We start from the raw sequence: 22,281 nt of genomic DNA on the forward strand, positions 1-22,281 counted from the left end.
TAATAAATTGGATTAGTCAAGAGGTTTAAATTTCTTACTTTGTCATATTTTAAATATGACAAAAAATATAAAAATAAAGCATCTTGAGACAATTTGACCTGTAATTGGCGTTATATAAATAAAACTGAATTCAAATTGTATGTATCTTGCAATGTTGTAGAAATTCAGCCATATATGTTCGAAAACACATTTTCTTTGTCCATTAATCTGTTGATTGTTTTCTCCACTAATTCATTTCTTGTTTTGGTTTATCAAATGTCAAGCCCAAATATATTCAGTTTACTGTCATAAAAACCAAATAGATTTACATTCATGATGCAGGAATCAGGCAGTTTTTCACTTTTTATCTTAGTTTAGTCAGGAAGATAGTTGATAATGTGTGAATTGTTGCAGCTTGTGAGCCGTAAAAGGTTTTAATCTTTGGGGCCGAGTGTCAAAAAACATTTAGAAACCAACATCAACAAAACACTCAAAGATTTGAACATCATTTGCATGACAATGTCTAATTAAAGGACATTTATTTCCAACGTAAATGTGTGATATTCATCCTCTGGAGCTTTCTCTTCACATCGTCTTCCACCTGGACTGGTTTGGTCGGGAGCATGTGCAACAAACATTTGAAAAACTGCACTTCAACATCAATGAATGACACTGAAGTTTAATCTCTACATAAATGAGACGGAGTCTGGATGTGCTGCTCTGTCATTAACTCCTAAGTTTAGGGAAAGTTCAAACAAAAGAGGACAGTTCAGATAAGACTTGAGAATGAGCTTATTTTGAACAAACATCTCAGACTTTCTGAGCTTCAGCACCTCTAGCAAGATATTTTAACAACAAGCAACTCAAGAGATCCAGAAGTTGGAGAGAGTTAGCTTTAGCTGAGCCAAAGAACATGTGGGACGCTAACCTAGCAAACATTTCAGACTTTTCTCTGTGAATTCTGAGAAATAATTTCCTATTTAATGACAGAGCTACACATCTTAACTCAGTCTCATTAAAACAGACTCTAATTCAGTGTCATCCATCCATATTAAAGTGCAGTTACCCAAAATGTTTGTTGCATGAGCTCCAACAAAACCTGTCCAGGTAGAAGGCCACTTTGACAAACAGGAAGTGGAAGATTCCAAGCAGATTTATAGAAGGGGGAACCGGACTGTACTAAGTGTGGTCGAGTATAGAGGGGTGTTTTGTGGGTTTTTAAGGCTGATAATGATTATTAGTGAGACATTTGGAGTAGATATTCATTTGCAGTAAATGAAAGTATTTAAAATCTTGGAGTTAAACTTAGAAGAACATAAACTAACAGAAAACTTTGTTGATACGTTTTTGTTTTGTTTACAGATGTTAAGTTAAAGGAGTTTTATTCGTGACGTATAACCAATCAAATCACTCCAGAAGACAGAGCGACCACAGGTAGATTAAGGTTCAGAGCCAAAGTAGCACCATTTTTAAATGTATTTATTACCGTAAATCAGTAAAAAATAAAATACTGATAATCAGTAAATCAGTCAGCCCACAATTACTACAATTCTACAATGTATGTCTCTTTCCTTTGACTTGTTATTTGTACAATATACGATGTATATGATGGCGTTTTTTCATCTCAAAGGCTCTACTATGATGTTTTCTAAGAGACATACGATGCTACTCTGGTTGTTCTGGCCCTGCACTCCTCCTCTGTTGTTTTCTGGATTGTACTCAGCTGCATGCCTTCGTCCATCCGGCCTCCGTTGACTCGTCCCGCCTGCCGTCTCTGGAGCTGAAGCTGGATTGGAACAGACCAAAGTACAGTCCAATCACGATGCCAGCTGCCTCTCAAAAGGCTCCTTCATCTGGCAGGTGGCAGCACTTGTTCTGAGGGGAAGCTGAGGTGGCCCGGCAGAACTTTGGAGATGTGTTCCAGTGGTTGGTGGATGTGTGGGGAGACAGAGAGGGACCTTTGAATTGTTCAGAAAGGAAAACAGGAAACCCATTGGTAGTTTTAGTTTAGGGTGCTACTGCGGTGTGTTTTTGGATTTTAAGAGGTGAACAGGAAGAGTTTTTTTCGTATTGATTATCTTTTAGTTTGTTCCTGGTTGGAATGCCCATCAATGTCAACATGAAGTTCACTTTTAGCTCTGTTTATTTATTTTTATTTTACTAACACCCATTTGTTTTTAAACCCCCTCACATGTGTTGTTTTAAACTTCCTCTTTCAAATAAATAAACGTCTAACCCTCTGGAAACCAGTGTTTGGACTGTTTTTGTGTTGCTCCTCACCTACTGACAGCTGTGGACTAAAGGCTATACTGTGACGTTTTTAGAGCGACATGCTATACTATGATGTTTGTTGGGCGACACGCTATACTATAGGCTTTTTTAATTGACATATTACTGACCTTTTTTGTTTTAGTTTTTTTTGTTGTTTTTTTAGCAACATATTGTAAGAATTTGAACAGTTTTAAAAATTACTATACTTTTACTTGTGCAATGAAATATTATTCTATGGCATTTTTTAGACGACATATTATACTCTGATGTTTTCTTGAATTACATAATATTTTGACAATATATTGCACTATGACATTTTTTGAACCACATATCATACATGACAATTTTAGGCAACATCCTATCATTTTGCGCTTTTTGAACCACATAATAATCTATGGGGTTTTTTTTGCCAACATGCTGTACTATGAACTACAGGCCATACTATGTTATTCTTGAGTAAAGTATACTATAATTTGACATTTTCTGAACTACATCCTATACTATGGCGTTATACACAGAGTGCTTTGGTTACATGTTGATTTATAATCTAGATTTTTTTCTGTTTTGTTTTTTGACGGGATTACCACAGACCTGACTGTGAACACCGTTGACACCCACCTCAGGGAGACGCTGCCTAAGATCTCAAGGCTGCCTGGTCGTGGTCTTTCTGGCACATACTCTTCCAAGATGAGCCGGGAAGTTTAACACTGATGGAATGACACCAGGTCTAAGCCGACAAACTTCCAATTCCTCTTCAACCCATAGTCTCTGGGAAACCTACATGGAGTAAGAAAAGTAGACAGAGAAGTAATTAAGTCTGTACACAACATATTAAAAAGAAATCATGCTAATAAATTAAGTACAAATAACCAAATTCGCCAATATACTGGAGACCAGAGCTATTTAATTTGATAAGTATAACCTTGTTTAGTAACATTTCAATTATTTGAGAGCAGTCCTAAAGAATTGCCTGTAATCCCAATCATAAAATGGGTTTGGAGGAAGAACATAGATGGTAATCTGGATATACATGAGTTAGGCTTTATAACTACTATTGGTAGTATTGGTGGTAGTAATAGCAATGTGACTACTACTAGTAGTAGCTGATACTACTTCTATGACTCTAACGGCTATTTATACTACTACTACTGCTTGTACTTTTAGTATTACTACTACTGCTTGTACAACTATGCTACAGCTACTATTAATCGTCTGGTATTTGGTTGTCAAGCTGCTAGCTCGACTTAGCGTTTTGCTAGTGGCTAACTAGTTAGCTCTCATAGACTGGAAGCTCTCAACAAGATTTCATAATGAAAAAAGAGCCAAAAACTATTCTTACCTATGAAAAGTCATTCCAAGTTTCCTTGTCTCAATCGTACGACGTAGTGTGTAACTGTATGCAGCACAGTTAGCCGGCATACTTGTTGTTTCCGTTTTCACGCCGTCTACATCAACGGAATGCACTGAAACTTCGCCCCCACTAGCTTAGCCTCGCTGTAGCCGCAGCTCAAAGGGGCGTGTCCTATCTACTCATTCATATCTATGACAACAACGATGGCTGCACATAAGGACGCCTGTCAATGACGTTGATTAGCTGCGTAAATACCATTATATACAGTCTATGGTAAATACGTATGTGAATCGCATCATTGGCTGCAGCAGCCAGTCACTGGTCACTCACTGACTCACACTGAAAAAGAGCACAGAATGAATGGTTACGTGTTTATTTTATTTACAATTTAGGTTGGATTTTTTTTTTTTGTGCACAGCGCAGATTTTCTGTGTGCAGAGACCGTGTCAGCAGTGCGCAATTGCGCAGCTTAGAGGGGACAGTGGTCATAGGTTAGTATGTCGTCCAAAATGTGACAAAAATGACATAGTTTAGTATGTTATCCAAAATGTCACAAAAACGTCATAATTTAGTAGGTCGTCCAAAATTTGACAGAAACGTCATAGGTTAGTATGTCATCCAAAATATGGAAAAAACGTCATAGTTCAGTGCATCGTCCAAAATGTGACAAAAACGTCATAATTTAGGATGTCGTCCAAAATATCACTAAAACGTCATAGTTCAGTATGTCGTCCATAATGTGGAAAAAAACATTTCCATTTCGTTACACATCCTTGAATATGATTGGAAGGGATTCGTGCTGTTTGTTTCACCAGTGCTTCAAATTTGAAACGCATTCTTACAATTTTTTTACTCTGCCAATGAACGTGGCAGAGTTATGTGGCAATCGGCATACGTTTGTCCGTCTGTCTGTCTGTCTGTGCACATTACTCAAAAACAGACTAACAGATTTGGATGAAAATTTTAAGGAAGGTCAGCAACGACACAGATTTTGGCAGTGATGCAGCTTCTAGTCTTGATCCCGGGATTTGTTAAAGATTTCTGTATCATTGTGAGATAGCGGCACAGCGTCACTGTAACTATGATAAGTGAACACTACATCACATGACTGCGATCCTACTACAAATCAACCACTGAGGACTTATCAGGACTTATCCACTGTAAATGATACAAGGAACAATTGATTAAATTGTGGGGGTGTTTCCAAGTCCCATCAATTCCCATGGCCCGCGACATATTTAGGTCACGCGATTCGGTATCTGTACATAACGTACACATGCATGACACATGCCTGTGCTCAGTGCGAGGTAATTTTGTGGGTACATCTATATTAAATGGCCATAGTCTATGTTGCCGTGATTTTTGATCATCAATAACTAATAAATAAACGCAGCATTTCTACAAAAATATGCTGCATTTCTGACAATGACATACGGGGGAATGAACGGCCTTGGCAGAGTACTGCGCTCTCTGAGTGCTTTTCTAGTTCCATTTTGCCTTCGCTTTTACTTGATGGACTGAGCTGTCAATCAAATGGCTTTGGGTGGGGCTCTCTGTCCAGGGTGAGTAATCAGTACCTGGAAAAAAAAAAAAAAAGGAAAAAACAAAAGGAAAAGGGAAAAGCAAAGATAAAATTCACCTTTGTATTTCCATATGTTTTAACTGTAATTTTTCATTTTTCCTCTTTATATTTACTTTTTTTTAAAGAGATTAATCTTTATTATGGCACTCCTGTGATTCCATATATAACTGCATAGAAGACATTTCTGAGTTGTCTCTCCTTCTAGCCATGGTTGTGTCGTTTCCACAGAGGTGCAGGACATGATTACTTTAAAAAAAAAAAAGCCCACAGTGGGGAAAATGTGACCTGGGCTTGAGGTTCAGAGGATTAAAAAGTGTCTGTGTTCAATCAAAAGTACTGATATGAGACAACAGAACAATAAAGGTTGTTTTTATGCCAAAGACTCTGAAGACAACAAAGTTACAGTTTCATCAGTTTATTGATTAACTATAAAATATTGAGTTACTAAAACAATTTCAAAGAAACACTGATAAACGTGCTTGCTGTCTGTAAAAAAAAAAAGAAAAAAACAGTTCCTTACACATATAGTATAGGGTGACAGAATATATCTGGTTTCAGATTTATCTCTAAAATGTACTCTTTTTGCATTTTTACAAGATTAGACATGTGTATAAAGTATATTCTGATAGCTTTATCTCCCCTCGACAGTGAAGGATCATTTACAAAACTTAGATGATTTTTCTATTTACTCTCAAAATAATCTTTTTTTTTCTGTAACAGGACAATAATGATATTGAAGGAACAGCAGACGAAGAACCAGCCTCCAGTCCACCTCTCTCTCTCTCTTTCTCCCATTCTCTCTTTTGCTCTCTCTCCCATTCCTCTCTCTCTCTCTAGCAGCTAGCTCCCAGTGCCTGTTAGCAGTATTGCTTGTGAGGCGTAGACAATTGTTCAGAGAGGGGAAGCAAGGGGAAATAATTACATTAACTTGCAAAAAAAAAACAAAACAACAAAACAAAAAACCCAGAAATGAGCAAAATAATGGCAGCCAAAAAGACGAAAAAAGTCAAAGACGAGATACAGTAACACACAAACGGTGATAAACATGACGTACACAAAGTCTTAAAATATATGACACCAAATGAAAATGAAAGCAAAGTGGGGAGTAAGTGTGTGTGTTTGTGTTGGCCCCTGTACGAAGGCCTAAGGCTGGACTTTGGATGGAAACAGGGGGCAAGAAGAGATTGGAAGGCAGTAACACACACCTTAAAGGGTTACAAGGGTGTCTATATGTGTGCAGTTGTGTGTGTGTGTGTGTACATGTGGTAATAACAGGAGATAAAAGTGTGACATGTTATCAGTCTCCTCATCTCTACTGCTCTCACACACACACACACACAGAAAAAAAAGTGCTTTAGGAGCTCCAGGGGTAAACAAACATTCATAAACGGGCACTTTAACTTGTTCACTCTGCAAACACCGGTATGGGGCCTGTGTATCCGCGATGCTCCCGCGGCTCAGATACCAACCGGACATCCACTTTGGACGCCTGTCGCTCAAAACATTTGAACTTTAGGTATCAGCCGACGTAAGAGCAGCATCTTGGGGAGCAGGTGGGGTTATAGCAGATAAAACTGGAGTCACTCTGTACCTGGTTAAACAACTTTAAAGACTAATGGACTAGCAGCAAATATTGAACGTTCCGTTACTAGGTGGCTATCATGTCTGAATTACATAAATACTGAAATGCTATTGTAATGGTGAAGAAAATGCCACAGTAACGTCTTACATTTGTCCTCCAGACACCATGCAGCCATCTCAGTGAGTAAAAAAAAAAAACAAGAAAACATGATATAGCCTATAATAAAATCAGACAAATGTAGACAAAACCAAAAGATCTCAAGAGAGTAGAAAATATTAAACCTATTGAATATCAACAAGACAATCTTCAATCTCTGCAGCGAAGCAGAGAAAAGCAAAAAGGGCAATGCGGTTAATAAACACATATATACTGTATACCATATACTATGTGTGTGTGTATATATATATATATATGTATACATACATACATACATACATAAGTACACACACAGAGTATAATATATACTGATACACAATAATGTAACTGAGCAGGCTACGAGCTCAGGAACAACAGGTTGTTTAAACTACCAATCACGAAGACATTTCCCAGAAAACATCAGATTATTTCTCTGCACATACAGACGCCAAGGATAATGGAGGGAGTAAGAGGGCGACACTTAAAGATTTGGCGCGTCATCGTCATCATCATAAGGCCTGGGAGAGTAAGGCCGCCCGAAACGCTCACAATCCTGAGCACGACATTCAACAGTCTCACCTTAAAAACCATTAAAATAGGCACGTAGAAACAACTCAAAAGCAGCTGAAAGAACCAAAAAAAATAGAAGAACGTGTTGCGAGGGACGTGGTTCTGTGTCTTAATCTGTGTCTAAAAGGTGAAGGGGGTATCGCCGGCGTGCAGAGGGGGAGTCGGTAAATACTCTCGGAAGACTTCTACGACTCCCACTGACGGTCTCCTCTGCGCTGGAGCTCATTCAAAGTGCACTCATGTCAAAAAGGTGATTGCTTGGAGGGCAAATGTGATTCGAGAGGGTCAAGATGAACATCCATAAAACAGCAGAAGCAAAAGAAAAGTAAAGTACATCTAACGCAGGACATTTAGAGGTTGCAAACGCTGCAGACGAAATGAGCAGATCGGGCCGAACCGTGGACGTCGAGTGTTAAAATTGAATTATGTTGATCTAATCAGCGCTGGCAGCTTCGTGGCGAATATCAGTGCCATGACCTTGATGCATCTTGGACTGACTGCAGTGTTTACAACCCTGAAAACACTTTAAAAAAAAAAAAGAAAAAATCCACCCACTGGGACTCCTACACTGTCAACACATCAGCTTGTATTCTATGTTGCATTCAGGGATGTACTTTGTGATCAAACTGGATACTTTTGTTGGCCAAAAAAAAATGTCCTACATTTCCCAGAATGCTTTTAAAACCCCAAAATGGATCACATCTGGTGGCTGTGGAGAATCTCTCTTCCTCCTGTGGGGTCCATTTCTCAGTCTTGGTTCAAAACGGGCAAAGAAAATCCATCATTTTCTTTCATAGTGTTCATGGGGTGGATTTTTCCTTTAAAACAAGGAACTCAAAGATGAAAATAAGTTCTTTTAATAGTACAAGTTTCCTTCTTCTCTTTTTAGCCTGAGTCTCTAAGGGAGTGAGAAGTTTTAGTTGCACACGGACAATTTTTCCTGCCCGCGCTAGGATTGTCAAGGGGGAACTGAAGGGGTTAAAGTAAGGAGGATAGACTTTTAAGTGTTTTTTTAAGTGCTCTCTCTCTCTATTGGACAGCAACGGAAGGAGTCTACCTCTCTCTTTCCTGTGCTCGCTTTCTGTCGGTCTGTCACTCCTGCTGTTCTGTAGATTACGTTTACATGACTGTAACATCACCACGGCAACATCATAATCACAATGTCACACACTCGGCGGCGTGTGTGCGTCCGTCTGCCCGCTCTGCCGCTGGCGGGGGGAAGGGAAGGGTGGACGGACCGACACAGGCCGCTCTTCCTGTATCACCATCGTTATCATTCACAGTTCATTAAAGCTTCTTGACTGTTTACCTCTATAGAAAAAAGTACTCTGACATAAATCTATTACATGAAAATAAAACACTCATATTTTCCTCTATATAACGGTGCGTGTTACATGGGGTGAGTATTTACACTTGTGTTTGTGCATGTGTGAGCGTACATATATGTTCGTCTATGCGGGGTATATTTACATACAAAAGGAGACCGAAGTGCTCATGCATGTTTCGAAACTTTTCCCATGAACACAACAAGCGAAACAGAATGTGTTAATGAGTGTGTGCAAATGTTTCAGGAGACATTTTCCTTGTAATACTGTCCGTAGTGTCTCCCGTCTCTGTAGTAGTAGCTGTTTGTGACGGTCTGGTTTATCGTGGTGTCAGAGCAGTTCATTGATTCACGGCTGAGAGAGGATCCATCACGAATAAAAATCAGTGATTAGACCACAGGTTGACTTCCGGTGAGGTCCAAAGTAAGTCGTGACGTGATTTGGTTTCAGCATCTCCCGCTGAGTTTCTGTGTTCGCTCAGCAGATGACTGGAACTCCGTCCGTGTTGAAGATCATGCCGGTGGTGGGTTCGTAGGTGCCAGCCAGGTAGTAAAGGTCTTCGCTGTCAGCATAGCGGCGAGTGTGGGTCATCTGCTCGTACTCCTCCACGCTCACCACCAGGCACTTGTGACTGACCGTCTGCACGTCGTTCTCATCGCTGTGGGACGACTGGTACAGGGCGCGCTGCAACACACACACACACACACACACACACAAACACACACACACACACACACACTTAGAAAACTACAATATACTGCACATTTGTGATAAAACACCTCTAGAGTGCTGCTGCTTTTCCAATTTGAGTTTACTGCATTCGTCTGTTGTTCTAACCAGACCAGAACCAGAAAAGACTAAATATAGCAGATAAGTCAAAACTAGAGCACCTGAATGAATGATTAAAAGCAAACGCAGAGGTAAATATGAAGCTACAGCGGTCCCTCGTCTATCGCAGGGTTTACGTGTCAGACTCCCCCATGACACACGAAAATCCATGAAGTAGTGACCATATTTCTGTAATTATTTATATATATTTTAAGGTTTTATAAACCTTCCCCACACACCACACAACACCGCAGAGCAACACTATGCGCAGCGATCAGACGTCGGTTAAAATTCATTATTTGGGTTTGTATTAGTGTTACAGGGTTATTAGTGTTTGTGTTTTATTGTGGTTTAGTCAGCCGAATTTTTTAGGCCACACAAAGGGGAGCTGACTGACTGTGAGGAGATATTCACTGAATTTGCCCAAAACTGTACTGGATTAAAATCACCGACTCTACCTTTAGCTGACAATGTCAACAACACCTTTGTCTATAGAGTCTACTGTGTATTGCTCTAGCGTCACTATATGAGAACCACAGGTGAAATATAATTAATTTTCTTCTCACCTCCATGAAGTCTTTCCTCTGGATGGAAGAGTGCAGAGCTGCTGGTAAAGACTGACCACACATCTGATCCCAGTTCTGAGAAGAAAATGTTTTCAGTTTAGGAAAAAGCTTGAAACTAATCAAACATTTATCAAACATGACAAATGTTTCTTTATTTAGATGACTCTGTATGAATCAAGCGTACAATTTAAGTATCATGATATGTTACACAAACCCCTCTCCACATTGACCCCATTAATCTGATGGCAACTGAACAGGTCGGCTGCATGTGTGAATGCGCACCCAAGTCACTCATCACCAGCAATCACCAGCAATCACCAGCAATCACCAGCAATCTTACTATGTCAGGCCTAGGATCCATTTCCATATAACTCTCAACATGTCGTAAATGTGAACTGACCTGTCACATTAAAGGATAGACTTTGACAAGCAGCAATATTTTGAGTTGTGGGAAGTGATTTAGGGACAAATTTTTCCAAAATTCAGCACCAATATTGCACTGCGGCGCTCTCCAACAATGTGGGTGGCATGTGTGAACGCAGCCGTGAAGAACATTAACAGATACGTGACCCGTGTATGAGAGAGGCTGAAAGAGAGAATGCTGTCACTTCAATGGATTGTTAAACCCAGAAATGTTCCATGTCTCATGTCTGAAAGAGGCTATTGTGTTCTTCAGAACCGATCTACTTAGCTCAGTGATTTCTCTACATTCATTCAGGAGCCAAACCCATATGTGTGGTCGAAATGTCAGAACTAACCATGGTTAGTTGAAGAAATTCACACATTTTACGGTTGAGTAGTTGTGCTAAATGATGATATATACATTTCTTGGAATGTTTTTTATTTTTAAACCACTAACAGGCAAGGAACCATATATGGTAACTTCACTGACCCTGAATTTCAACATGCAAAATGTTACAAAAGTGAAAAAGTCTCATGTCCTCCAATAACACTCTATAGCCGTATAGTAAGTATTTCAACGAGTGCCCTCAGTATAAACTTCCACCTTCTTGTCGGTGAGTTTCTTGCCGGGGTTCGTCTCCTCAGGATGATAGAACCAGTTGACCCTGACCACCATGTTGCTGCCCCAGGACTCCCACATGCTCTGGATGCGGCCGATAAAGGGCAGGTTGGGTCGGCCAGCGGACAGGAACACGGCACAGTCCCCGATCCGGATCATCTCTCGGCCACGCACGATAGCCTTATAGAAGAGTTTCTTAGCCTTGCCCTTCATACCGCGTCTCTGGAGGAGGAAAAACCACAGAATAAAGTGACAGCATGACACTTCCTCCTTGTATCTGGGTGAATACAAGGAGGTTGATCTTTTTTTTCTATCTGTGAAAGATTCTTCTCCTGACCTGAGTGGGTTTCCCAAACCACTTCCAGAGCTGTCTGGCTGGGAGGAAAGCAGAAATTTTGGGCCTGTTCTCCACACTGGGAAGTCTCTGACGTTTAGCCAGCTCCTTAGTCGTGGGAAGGTGGACCCCCTCTCTCCGCTTTGGTCTACCCGCCTTCCCCTCTCCTCCGCTGGGCTTTGGTTTTGGAGGGCGCCCCCTCTGCCCGGAGCCCTTTCCGGTGGCTGGTTTTGGAGGTTTAGTGGGAGAAGGAGGAGCAGGAGTGGGAGAGTTCGAAGGGGAGGGAGACTGTGAGGCAGGGTACAGCTTTTCCTCTTCCTCCACTTTTATCTCCACCTCCTTCTTTACCTCCTCTTCTTCTTTTGCATTCTCTTTTGGTTTTGTCTGTGATGGAGGCTTTTGGACCGGGCCTGGCGGAGGCGTAACAGTCCTCTCTTCATCTGAGCTGCAGGAGGAGTCATCAGTGGATGAAGAGGAGGATGAAGATGATGATGAGGAGGAAGATGAGGAAGAACCAGAACAGGATGAAGAGGAGGAAGAGCAGCTTGAGGTGCATTTCTTCTTCTTTATTTTCCCTTTCTCTCCTTCTTCCTCTGACTCGGAGCTGCTGCTACTCTGAGATTCCTCTTTCATTTTTCTTTCCTCTCTCTTCTCTGCCTCCTTTCTTTCCTCTTTTTTACCCTTCTCCTCTCTTGTGTCCATTTCCTGTCCTCTACCACCATTTCCACGACCGTCTGTCTTCTCTTTAGCCAGTATCGGTGCTTTGTAACTGGAGTCCTTCTCTGGCAGACCAGTCTCTCTATCTGGAGCTTTCAATTTAGTCTTCATCAGCTTCTGATCGTCTGTGTCCGTGGTAATGGGGTTGTGGTCTCGCCTGACTCCCCGACCCTGTAGTAACATCAGAGCCTTGGTCTTCTTGGTCTTGGGTGAGGTGACACCTTCGTGGTCGAGCTTCACAAGGGGCTCTGCAGACAGACTCTTTCGTCTCACATCAGTTTGCCCAGGGCTGGACTTGGGCCTGGAGATGGAGCTGGGTCTGGAGGACAATTGATTGGTTGACATCTTCAGTTTGGGTCGGGGGGCAGAGGATGGGGACAATGAGGATGACGATGAAGGTCTAGGAGTCAGAGAAGAGTTCGATTTGCTTGTTGGTAGTCTAGAGATGGGGCTCGGTAGGAGTCCAGAGCTGAGGCTGGGCCTGGAGCCGCTATGATGGTCCGAAGAGGGTTTGGATTTGGGTGAGGAGGCAGGAGTGGGTTTGGGCGTGGACGAAGCACTGGGCTTGGGTGTGGCAGATGAAGCCGTCATGCTGGGCCGAGGCATGGGCCTGTTGGTGGTGGGACTTACGGTGCTGTTAGTCTCTTTTTCTCTGCGCTGGCTGTTGTATGAGCTGAGGTTGGGCTCGCTGTAGAGATCCACAGTCAGGACCTTTCCATAGGTGGAGGGGTAGAGGGAGGGAGGGAGAGGGCGGGATGCTTTAGGAGCAGGAGGCTGCGCTGAGCTGCTCTTCCTGGGCACCGGGTTGGGAAGCGTAGGACTACTCGTTGGGGACGTAGTGGAGCTTTTGTTGCTTGATTTAGTCTGGGTTCCCATTGTTGGACGGGATGCAGGCCGGGGCTTCTCCTGAGCCGGTTTCTGGACAGAGGAAGACCTGTCTTGGGCAGGCTTGGCTTGAGCCTGGGGTCGCTCTGTGGGCTGGGTGGAGGAAGGTGGAGGATCGGTTTTCTCCCGGCCATCTGGGTTTAAGGAAGTGTCTGGTGGTAAAAAGAAAAAACAGCAAAACATAAATAAATGTAATAACTTGCTGAAGCTGGATGTGCTGACATTTTCATTGTGTGGCTTCATGGTTTTAGCCTCACATGCTGAGCAGGGCAGAGAAATCAGCAAGGAAACATTTTCAGAATGAAAACATTACATTCAAGAAGTGCTTACCCAGCCACAACACAGCCAGTGTCAGCAAAGCAGACAAGCACTGTGCCTTATATTACAGCTCGTGTTATAGTCTCTGAGCTCAACAGGACAAAAAAGCAGCTGCAGCGCAAATTCATTAAAGTGATATCAGAGATGACAGACATGGTCAAATCTGAGATATGGGAAGAAAGATATGTCTGGACCTTGAGCGATTTTCTGTTCTAAAAAAAACGACTTGTTAAAAAATGAGAATATTTTGGGTTTTAGCTCTTTACTGGTCTTTGTGATAAATATGTTAAAACAAAGACAGCAACAAACCACATCGGACTCATTTCTATTATTATTCCTGATAACAAACAACTAATAAAGCAATGTTTTCCTTTTTTTTAAATGGATAAGTGAGCAACACAGTGCACTTTCATAGTGAGCACTGAGCCAAATAATGTACAATCTTATCTTTACTGTTGATGATGATATGCAGACACATTTGGCTCCAGTGTGAGTAGTCCTTTACTGGTCCCATAGGGGTTCTCAAGAAGGCAAACTTTCCTTGTCGGATACTTCTGTGACACTGTACTTAATTCGATCAACTATTTCAGTGATAAAACAAGTAATCTGAGTATGATGTGCGATGAGAAAGAGCAATGACGTTACACTCACCATGAGCCAACTGTATCTGTTTCTGGACGTCATATTTTTACTCACTGTGGGCAATTTTTTTGGTGCAACGTAACATCATTTATGGAAAAAGTACAACCATGGCTAGGGGTAGAGGGGACTCAAAAATGACTTTTGTAAAGAACAGTTGCAAGCAAAATTATTCAACCCCTCCCGACACTTTTGACATTCTGGCAAAATGTGATGCTGAATGATGCTTCCAACAGTGTCTCTGGGAACATTCAAGAGCTTGGATGTCTTCCTTTCTTGTGCAAAGAAACTATCTCCTCTCTCAACTTCAGGGACATCTCTCTGGTCTGAACCATGTTGCTTGCAAGAGGCTTATGGGGAATATTGAAACAAAGTGAACCCATTTTATAGAAACGCGTATTACTCAATGTTTAGCATGTGTCACCATTGAATTCACCTCAAAATGTATACATACAGGTGGACGGCATTTGAGTTATAGTGCAATTATCTGTATTTATAGGGGGTTGAATAAAAAAGTTGAAATTTTGGATGGATTATGAATTAAATCTTGATTTTTGCTTTGGTATTGTATTTCAATAAACTAACTGTCCACTTCTTTCATGATTTAGAAATCGCCTGCAGTTGTAATGTTGCTCATTTTGCCAGAATGTAAAAAATGTCAGGGGGGTTGAATAAGTTTGCATGTAACTCTATGATGTTCTGCTTTTATTAACCAAATTGTCTTTCAAGGAGCAGCTTGCTTAGCTCACCTGGTTTGCGCTTTGGTTTGCGACCAGGTTTTCCTTTGATCTTCGGAGTGGTCTCCTCTGGCTTTGTTCCTGCCTCTTTGCCCTCTTTGCTGCATTTGCGGACCCTCCTCCTGGAACAGCTGGCCACGAGCAATGCAGGGGACGGCTCAGCGCCTGGACAGAGGAAGACTTCACGTTGTTTGTGTGACTCAAAAGACTAAAACTACATGTTTCGTACACTTGAGAACAAAAGTTATGCGCTACTTGCCATGTTCTAACCTCTCAGCTGAGCCAAGGTGTTTCTATTTAGGACACAATAATGTGAGTGTGTCGTTTATTTTGGGTTTTTTTTACCTCATGAAGCATAAACACGTTGCAAACATCTTATTTGCCAAAATGAATATGTTTATACCAGCCTCTGGTGTGCAGAAACAGAAGCGCCCACAGAGAAAAAGACTAATGTAACGCAGCGTCTTTACATTTTTTATGAAGCAAAGTGCTTCATGTTGTTAATCCTCTTTGGAAGCCCCATCGTCTTCACTGTACTTGACATGAACAACCATGAAGTCTAAACCAGTGGTTAGTTCAGGGAGACACGTGTTAGACACGACACACACTCTACAGCGTAAAAAACAATGAATAGTTGTGTGTTAGCATACTGAGAAAATGGATGAAATTACTACTATAACTGAATGTGAAAGTGCAATGAGAAAAAGTGTGTGCATGTGGGCTTTTGTTTGGCGTGTTCATTCTTCTTGTTTGTTATTTAATGTTATTTAACTGTCTAAAAACTGTGTGTGTCAGTGTGTGTGTGTGCTCACAGTGGATCTTGTAGTCTGGCGGCAGCAGTCTGATGTGGGAAAGAGGGATACGGCCTGTGTCGCCATCGTCAAACTCCACAGTGATGAGATCATCATTCTCATCAATATCTGAACTTCCTATTTGGAAAAACACAACAGATTAAAAACAACTAATATAACGCTTGTTTTTTTTATGTGAACTGCAACATTGTTTCCCATTGTTCACTACTAATGTAACTAAAGGTGTGAAACAAGAACCCAGACTTTAAGTTTCCATTACCATCTGCTTTTTACCTTTCTTCATCAAGCCAGCTACAATTAAACAGTTCATGTTATTTGTTCATGAATCCCATTATATGAATGACGTGTGTGAGTGGTACCGTTGACAACAGTGCCGGGGTACAGACAGCGGTACTGCTGGCTCCAGTAGGCAGCGATGCGGGTGCCCTCTGGGAGATAGCGCACGGATGGAGGCTTCACATCAATGATCTGCGCATATGAAATGAAGAACTCTCAGATGTGAAGATAACGCCACAGTTTATTCCACTTAGCACAAGAACACAACTCTTTCACTTCTCTAACTCATTAGTGCGGCTCACATCTCACGTTTCAGGTATAGAGAAGGAAGTGGCATGTATTGTAAATTTAGAGGGTCCATATGTAAGAAATACTAATGCAGCGGCCTTTGGAAAGGTGTGTGCTCGGTCTTAAAATCATCGACCAACTGCTCATCCAAACTACCTCACATCTGCTAACGCTAAAACTCTAATTATCTGATGCCTAATTAGATGTAAGCCACACCGTCGCTCTCTACATGGCTCTGAATATATTGTAGTCTAGTCCTGCATCTCATGAATATTTTTTGATAAATCTAACAATAGTTTCTTTCAATTAATATAACAGCTAATTTAAGTTACTTTCTGTTATTGGAATGATATAATAAAAGTTTGCATTATTCATATCTAATAATTTATTCAACAATTTTATCATCACCATTATCTGGGTCAATATATAATTGAGGGACTTTTGAAGTCCATGGGATATATCTTGCATACATTTTTATTAAAAAGTAAAAAAAAAAACTAATGTTTTTATGTTCATTATGATCATGTCTTACAAATTCCATAGTAATTTTTTATTGAAAAGATCACTTATTAATAAAAATGACTGGATATCACTAAAATGTCAACTAAATAACAGTCTGAATTTAATAACAAACACCTTCTAATTAGCTAAACAATAATAAAATGAGATTATTCAGAAGTTGTTTTGATTGTCTTCTTATTAATAAGTTGAGATAATCATGACAGATATTTCTATTTTGCCAATATATCAAATTTTATATGGGAAATAACAAATTGTATCTGTGTCACTTTCAAATAAGTTACTCATTACAAAAACACCTCTCAAGGAAGTGTGTTAATTCCAGATCACATGACCTGCTCCACATGATGTCATTTCCTCCTGAAGAAAAGACTGGCAAGACTCCAAGGCTTTCTGAGTTATTTAATATAAAATAGTGTGTGAGTCAAGTGTGGATTTATCGCATATCAACAGGTTTACTACAATATCTCTATAAATAACTTTCAATTTCAATTTTACTCAGCTGTATATATAATATTTAGAAGAATCTTTGTGTAAAAATGCCATGTGGTGTTTGGTTATAGGCGGCCATGTTGATTTTAGGTCTGAAAACAGCAAAAATGTCAACTATTATACAAAAAGTCCCGCAATTCTATATTGACCCATCTGATTTCCACATCACTGCTGCATTAAAATGTTAATAGCAAATTTAACAGATGCCTGATCACAAAAATACCAAACCTCAAATTCAATAGCAAGCACAGATTAATGTAATCGCTGTCAAAACTTCTCCTGTACTGGAGAATCAGTATTTTTCATGAGGCACTTAACCAAAAACTTTACAAAGGTTAGACATGGATTCACTTCATCAATGCAGTAAAAAGCAGTTAAGATAGTCACTGACAAATCAGTGCATGAAATGGAAAACAACATATCAACTTTTGTTTTTTTGTAATGCTGTTTTTTTAACTCACACATGGCTGATAAAGTAAAGAGAATATATAAAACAGCTGAATAACAACATGAGATTAAGCCTGGTGTAATGTTACATAACAACAGTGCAGAAATGAAGAAGTATTACTGATACAAACAGAACACTGTAGTCACTGATTGATGTGCGCTTTTTTATGTTTCTGAAGAACCGCTTATTCCGACTACTTCAACAATTCCTCCATGTTTAAAGCAGATCGGATGAGCGGCTGTCGAGATACGCAAAGAACACACGCCCACACAAAAGCATATAGAGATACGAAGATTCTTTAATTTATTAATGAGATCCCGTTTACTCACCGCCTCCTGAAGCAGTTGTTCCAAGCAGTAGATGTGCGGTCGGTTCCCTCTCTCCCCCTCCACCACCACGCTGTATCTACAGGGAGGAATTGTGGGAGAAAGGGCCATGGGGTCAAACATTTGGGGTCACTGTGCAAGAGCCATCGCTATAAACAACACAGTCTCTGGAGCTACAGCAGCTGACGACGACAGAGCGGAGTCCTTATCTCGATACTGACTGCTTTGATGTCCAACAGAATGTGTCGTCTTTTAAAACAAGCACCATGGAGCAGCTCATTCCAACTGCCAGAGCTTTAATTTGTTTCTTGTCCATTGAGGAAGAAACTGTGAATCATCAAATAAAGAACCTAAATGGTGTACTTTATGTTTTTATGTTTATCCAAGTACAAGATTCTGTGTGTTTCAAAGAAAAAGGCCACGCTTAGGCAGATGAGCTGATTTGTATTCTAGTGTTTGTTGAATAAAGTCTCCAGTACAGTTAAATGTTGCAGCAGATAAAACAATCACACTGACAGTTTAACCCTTTGATGTGCAACATGGGTCAAAAGTGACCCAAATCCAATGGAAAATGAGTATTTCCTGACCCACACTGTGCATCAAAGGGTTACCAGGTCTGTGCAGCTGGTTTTCGTAGTGTTAAAATGTAAATTAATGCTTTTTCTCTGTGAATTTTAATCAATATTATCTGTAATTTAACAGGGAAAATCTGTAAACCAACAGCTGAAAGTTATGCATATTAAGGATGAAAAAAGATAATGTATTTTAAAATAAAGGTAAATATCCATAAAAAACTATATTTGTTTTTGCAGCTATTGTCTGTAATTTTATACAACAGGAAAAGTATGTAAAGTAATAGTTAAAAAATTATTTATCCTATTTCAATTCTTAAAATAGATCATTTTAATTTCTGCAAAATACAGTCTAAAGTGTCTTCATTAAATGTAAAGCTGCAATCAACATGAAGAGTGAAACACAGGGAATGGCTAGATTATATTTGGCTACAACCAAAGAAAGTAAAAGCTGCACAACAGCAACTTTGAAGCTTACCAGTAAATATTATAACTCTCCTTTGTTTAATAAGCACAAATGCCAAAGTGTAAAAACAACTACCACTTTTGGTTATGTCAGGCAACACAACAGGCAAAAGATTTTAAATTAAATGAATGACATATTGATACCAGGTTTTCTTAAATTTTTGTAAAACAAATTATTTTTCTGTTTTCTGTTTTTGTCATACTGCATGAGTTCTCTCCACTTCTAGCCATGGTTGTGCTGTTTCCATAGCAGTCCAAGACTTTAAATTTGCACTGAAAAATGAGCTTAAAGTGCAAAAAAAAAAAAATATGACAGGAACAAAAAAATGACCAGAAAATGCTTAGGGCTGAAAGGGTTAAAGGTTGCACGTCAGTCAGTGCTTGTTTCTTGTGTCGACTCACATGTCCGGGGAGTGTACAGTGTTCACGTGTCCTGCGTACAGTAGTTGGTCGTCCATCGGGATCAAAACTCTGAGTCCGTCCACCAGAGAGTCCTTATCCAGAACACACTGCACTGGAGCTGAACACAGAAACACAAGCCATCAGTAGTTATTTGTGTCATTGTTTACTGCGAGTGAAACGTGGCGGTTGCTGTGTGAGTGTACTGACCAGGCGTGGAGGACCTCTCTGATGCGCTGTTGCTTCGCGCTGGGAGAAGTTCGTCTTCGCTGAAGCTGCTGTCTTGGTTGGGCTCAAAGTCTTCATCTGCCGCCATGCTCTCCATCAGCCGACTCACCGCGCCCCTGGAATGCTGCAGGAACACAAACACATCTTCACATTCTGCAAACCGAAATTATATTTTCTAAACTGCTCAGTAAATTAAATATTTCTGCCAAGCATCTGACTGTAAAGTGAAACTAACTCAGGCTACCTAAGGCTCATTTGTGGCAGCCCACCAAACTACCAGACTGACACCACAAATGAGCTTTTCAAAGTCAAACAGTAGCATATTACAGCACTTATGCTGTTGAATACACCATCTTCTCTGCCGTTTCACCACCACAAAGAACCCTGCGCACACTTTGACTGCATTTAGTGTTTCCAAAACAAGCACGAGTTTTGGCTGGCGGCAGATGGTGAGGAATACAACACTTTGGCAGAAATCGCACAATGCAAGAGGTTTACTTTTTTTTTCTCAGTAACAAAACAACACTGTGTTAAATACAACAGAAGCTAACAGTTCATTTGTTGAGACTTCTTACTTTGTGTACATGTGTTTGTGCAGCACAGCAAGATAGAAAGCACAGGGTGCACACATTTAGGTCTAATAACTGGATCAATATACAACTGTGGGATTTTTTTAACAGTTAACAGGTATCATAGTTGACATTTTTGCTATTTTGAGGCCTAAAATCAACATGGCCACCTATAACCAAACACCACATGGCATTTTTACAGAAACATTCTTCTAAATATTATATATACAAGTGAGCAAAACTGAAATTGAAAGTTATTTCTAAAGATACTGTAGTAAACCTGTTGGCATAAAAAGTCACAAAAAAGACACAAAAAAAGAAATATCTGTCATGATTATCTCAATTTAATAAAAAGAACACAATCAAAATAATTTTTGAATAAGCTCATTTTGTTATTGTTTAGCTAATTAGAAGGTGATTGTTGTTAAATTCAGACGGTTATTTAGTTGACATTTTAGTGATATCCAGCACTTTTTATTAATGAGATTGTTTCTATAATAAATAATTATGGAATTTGTAAAGACACGATCATATTGAACATAAAAACATTAGTTTTTTTTAACTTTTAATAAAAATGTATGCAAGATATATCCCATGGACTTCAAAAGTCCCTCAATTATGTATCGACCCAATTAACAGTTCAGGTTTTGTCTTTGTCAGGATAATAAAGTTCACATCCATAATGACTTTGCAGCTGATTAATCATGGAACTAACCTCTCTGGCTTTGGCCTTGGCTTTTGGTTGGCTCTTGCGCACTGGGCTGAGGCTCAGAGCTGGAGGGCTGTCTGTGATTGGACTGCATAGAGTGGACGGGCTCACAGGCAGAGGAGAGTCCTTTAGCTTCTTTTTCTGTTTTTCAAAAGTCACAACACACAGAGTTAGAACATGCATATGAATGAATGACTGCACTAAGGCTCTGCTGGACAGATTTGCATCTTCATGCATGCATGCACACACAAACACGCACACACAAACACACACACACACAGTCTAAGGTTGGGTGCTGCCAAGCTGCCTGCAGTTGTCCTTTCTTGTCAGCAACACAACACAGACAGCAGGGGAGTGCTGCAGAGACTGAAGTACTGGAAAACCCTGCTGGCACTCTAACACACACGCTAACACACATTTTAACACACACTCGCAAACAAGTCAACAGAGACAAAAGGATGTGAAGGAACCAGAGTCTGAAGGAGAAAGAGAGAAAGTAAAATGCTAACAGAAAAGACAGGATTTGTGGGAAAAAGAGGAGGGAAGAAAGAGTGCATTTGTTTTGCTTTTCAAGGGAAGAACCAACCGATGAATAATTGACATACTTTGACCACATCTTTCCCTTCTCGGCTGGGTGGAGTGGGTTTGGGTCTCGAGGCGGGCTTCGGAGTGAGAGGGGGGGCTGAGCCAGTGGAAGAGCTCTGACTGGTGGAGGCAGAGGCTGACACCGGCATCTGATTGGCTGAAGTGGTGGCATCGTGGAGGAAAATCCTCTCGCTGCGTCTGCGGTTCCAACCCTCATCCTCGCTGAAACCTCCGAAGCTGGAGCTGGCAGAGAGGTCGTAGCTGAATCTCCGTGGCGACCGAGGCGAGGGGCGTGGTTTAGGCAGAGGCTTCCGTTTGACCTGCAGCGCTTCATCTCGCTTAGTGGGGCTACTCTGGTCGATGCGGCGGGTTGCCGGGGGCAAAAGGGGGAGCTCTGGGATGGAGCGTTTTCCATGCAGCAGAGAGGGAAACTTCCTTAGCCTCAAGTCTGAGCCGGAGTCTGACCACTCACACTCTGACGAACCTGACAGAGGAGAGAAAAGTGTCACACACACACACACACACAACATCAAGCAAGTAATAAACCAAGGTATTGGATTCTCTGAAATCAATATTTAAGCGAATAGGGCTATTGATCAATTTGAAACTAATACATAATTCAGGATGGACTCATTACGTGCACCCTGATGTGACAATTAGAAATGAATTAAAATGTAACCAGGAATCGATAAGAAAATGCTAAACAAATGCTCTGGCAGTGAACCTACTCAACCACAAAGATTGCAATTATAG

At 40.6% G+C, this 22,281-nt stretch overlaps 1 protein-coding gene and 1 long non-coding RNA gene across 3 annotated transcripts in view; both read right to left on the minus strand.

Moving 5' to 3' along the window:
• Positions 1–380: 380 nt before the first annotated feature.
• Positions 381–3,891, minus strand: LOC129347543 (uncharacterized). Its single transcript, XR_008599685.1, has 3 exons — positions 3,590–3,891; positions 2,869–3,027; positions 381–1,937 (listed from the first exon to the last, which is right to left on the minus strand). It is a non-coding gene; the product is annotated as an uncharacterized LOC129347543 (long non-coding RNA).
• A 1,691-nt stretch (positions 3,892–5,582) lies between these two features.
• Positions 5,583–22,281, minus strand: part of tnrc18 (trinucleotide repeat containing 18) — a 60,997-nt gene continuing 44,298 nt past the window's right edge. For both annotated transcript variants that reach the window (XM_023294533.3, XM_023294534.3), the window contains exons 19-30: positions 21,549–22,012; positions 20,950–21,084; positions 19,648–19,789; positions 19,441–19,558; positions 18,005–18,080; positions 16,012–16,120; positions 15,653–15,769; positions 14,853–15,005; positions 11,548–13,298; positions 11,196–11,432; positions 10,190–10,264; positions 5,583–9,479 (exon numbers count right to left, since the gene is read on the minus strand). In XM_023294533.3, the coding sequence (XP_023150301.2) occupies positions 9,273–9,479; positions 10,190–10,264; positions 11,196–11,432; positions 11,548–13,298; positions 14,853–15,005; positions 15,653–15,769; positions 16,012–16,120; positions 18,005–18,080; positions 19,441–19,558; positions 19,648–19,789; positions 20,950–21,084; positions 21,549–22,012 (3,584 nt within the window). In that variant the 3' untranslated portion in view covers positions 5,583–9,272. The remainder of the gene's footprint in view (positions 9,480–10,189; positions 10,265–11,195; positions 11,433–11,547; positions 13,299–14,852; positions 15,006–15,652; positions 15,770–16,011; positions 16,121–18,004; positions 18,081–19,440; positions 19,559–19,647; positions 19,790–20,949; positions 21,085–21,548; positions 22,013–22,281) is intronic.

This window comes from Amphiprion ocellaris, chromosome 19 (genome assembly GCF_022539595.1).
Source record: "Amphiprion ocellaris isolate individual 3 ecotype Okinawa chromosome 19, ASM2253959v1, whole genome shotgun sequence".
In the NCBI taxonomy this organism is placed as follows: domain Eukaryota; kingdom Metazoa; phylum Chordata; class Actinopteri; family Pomacentridae; genus Amphiprion; species Amphiprion ocellaris.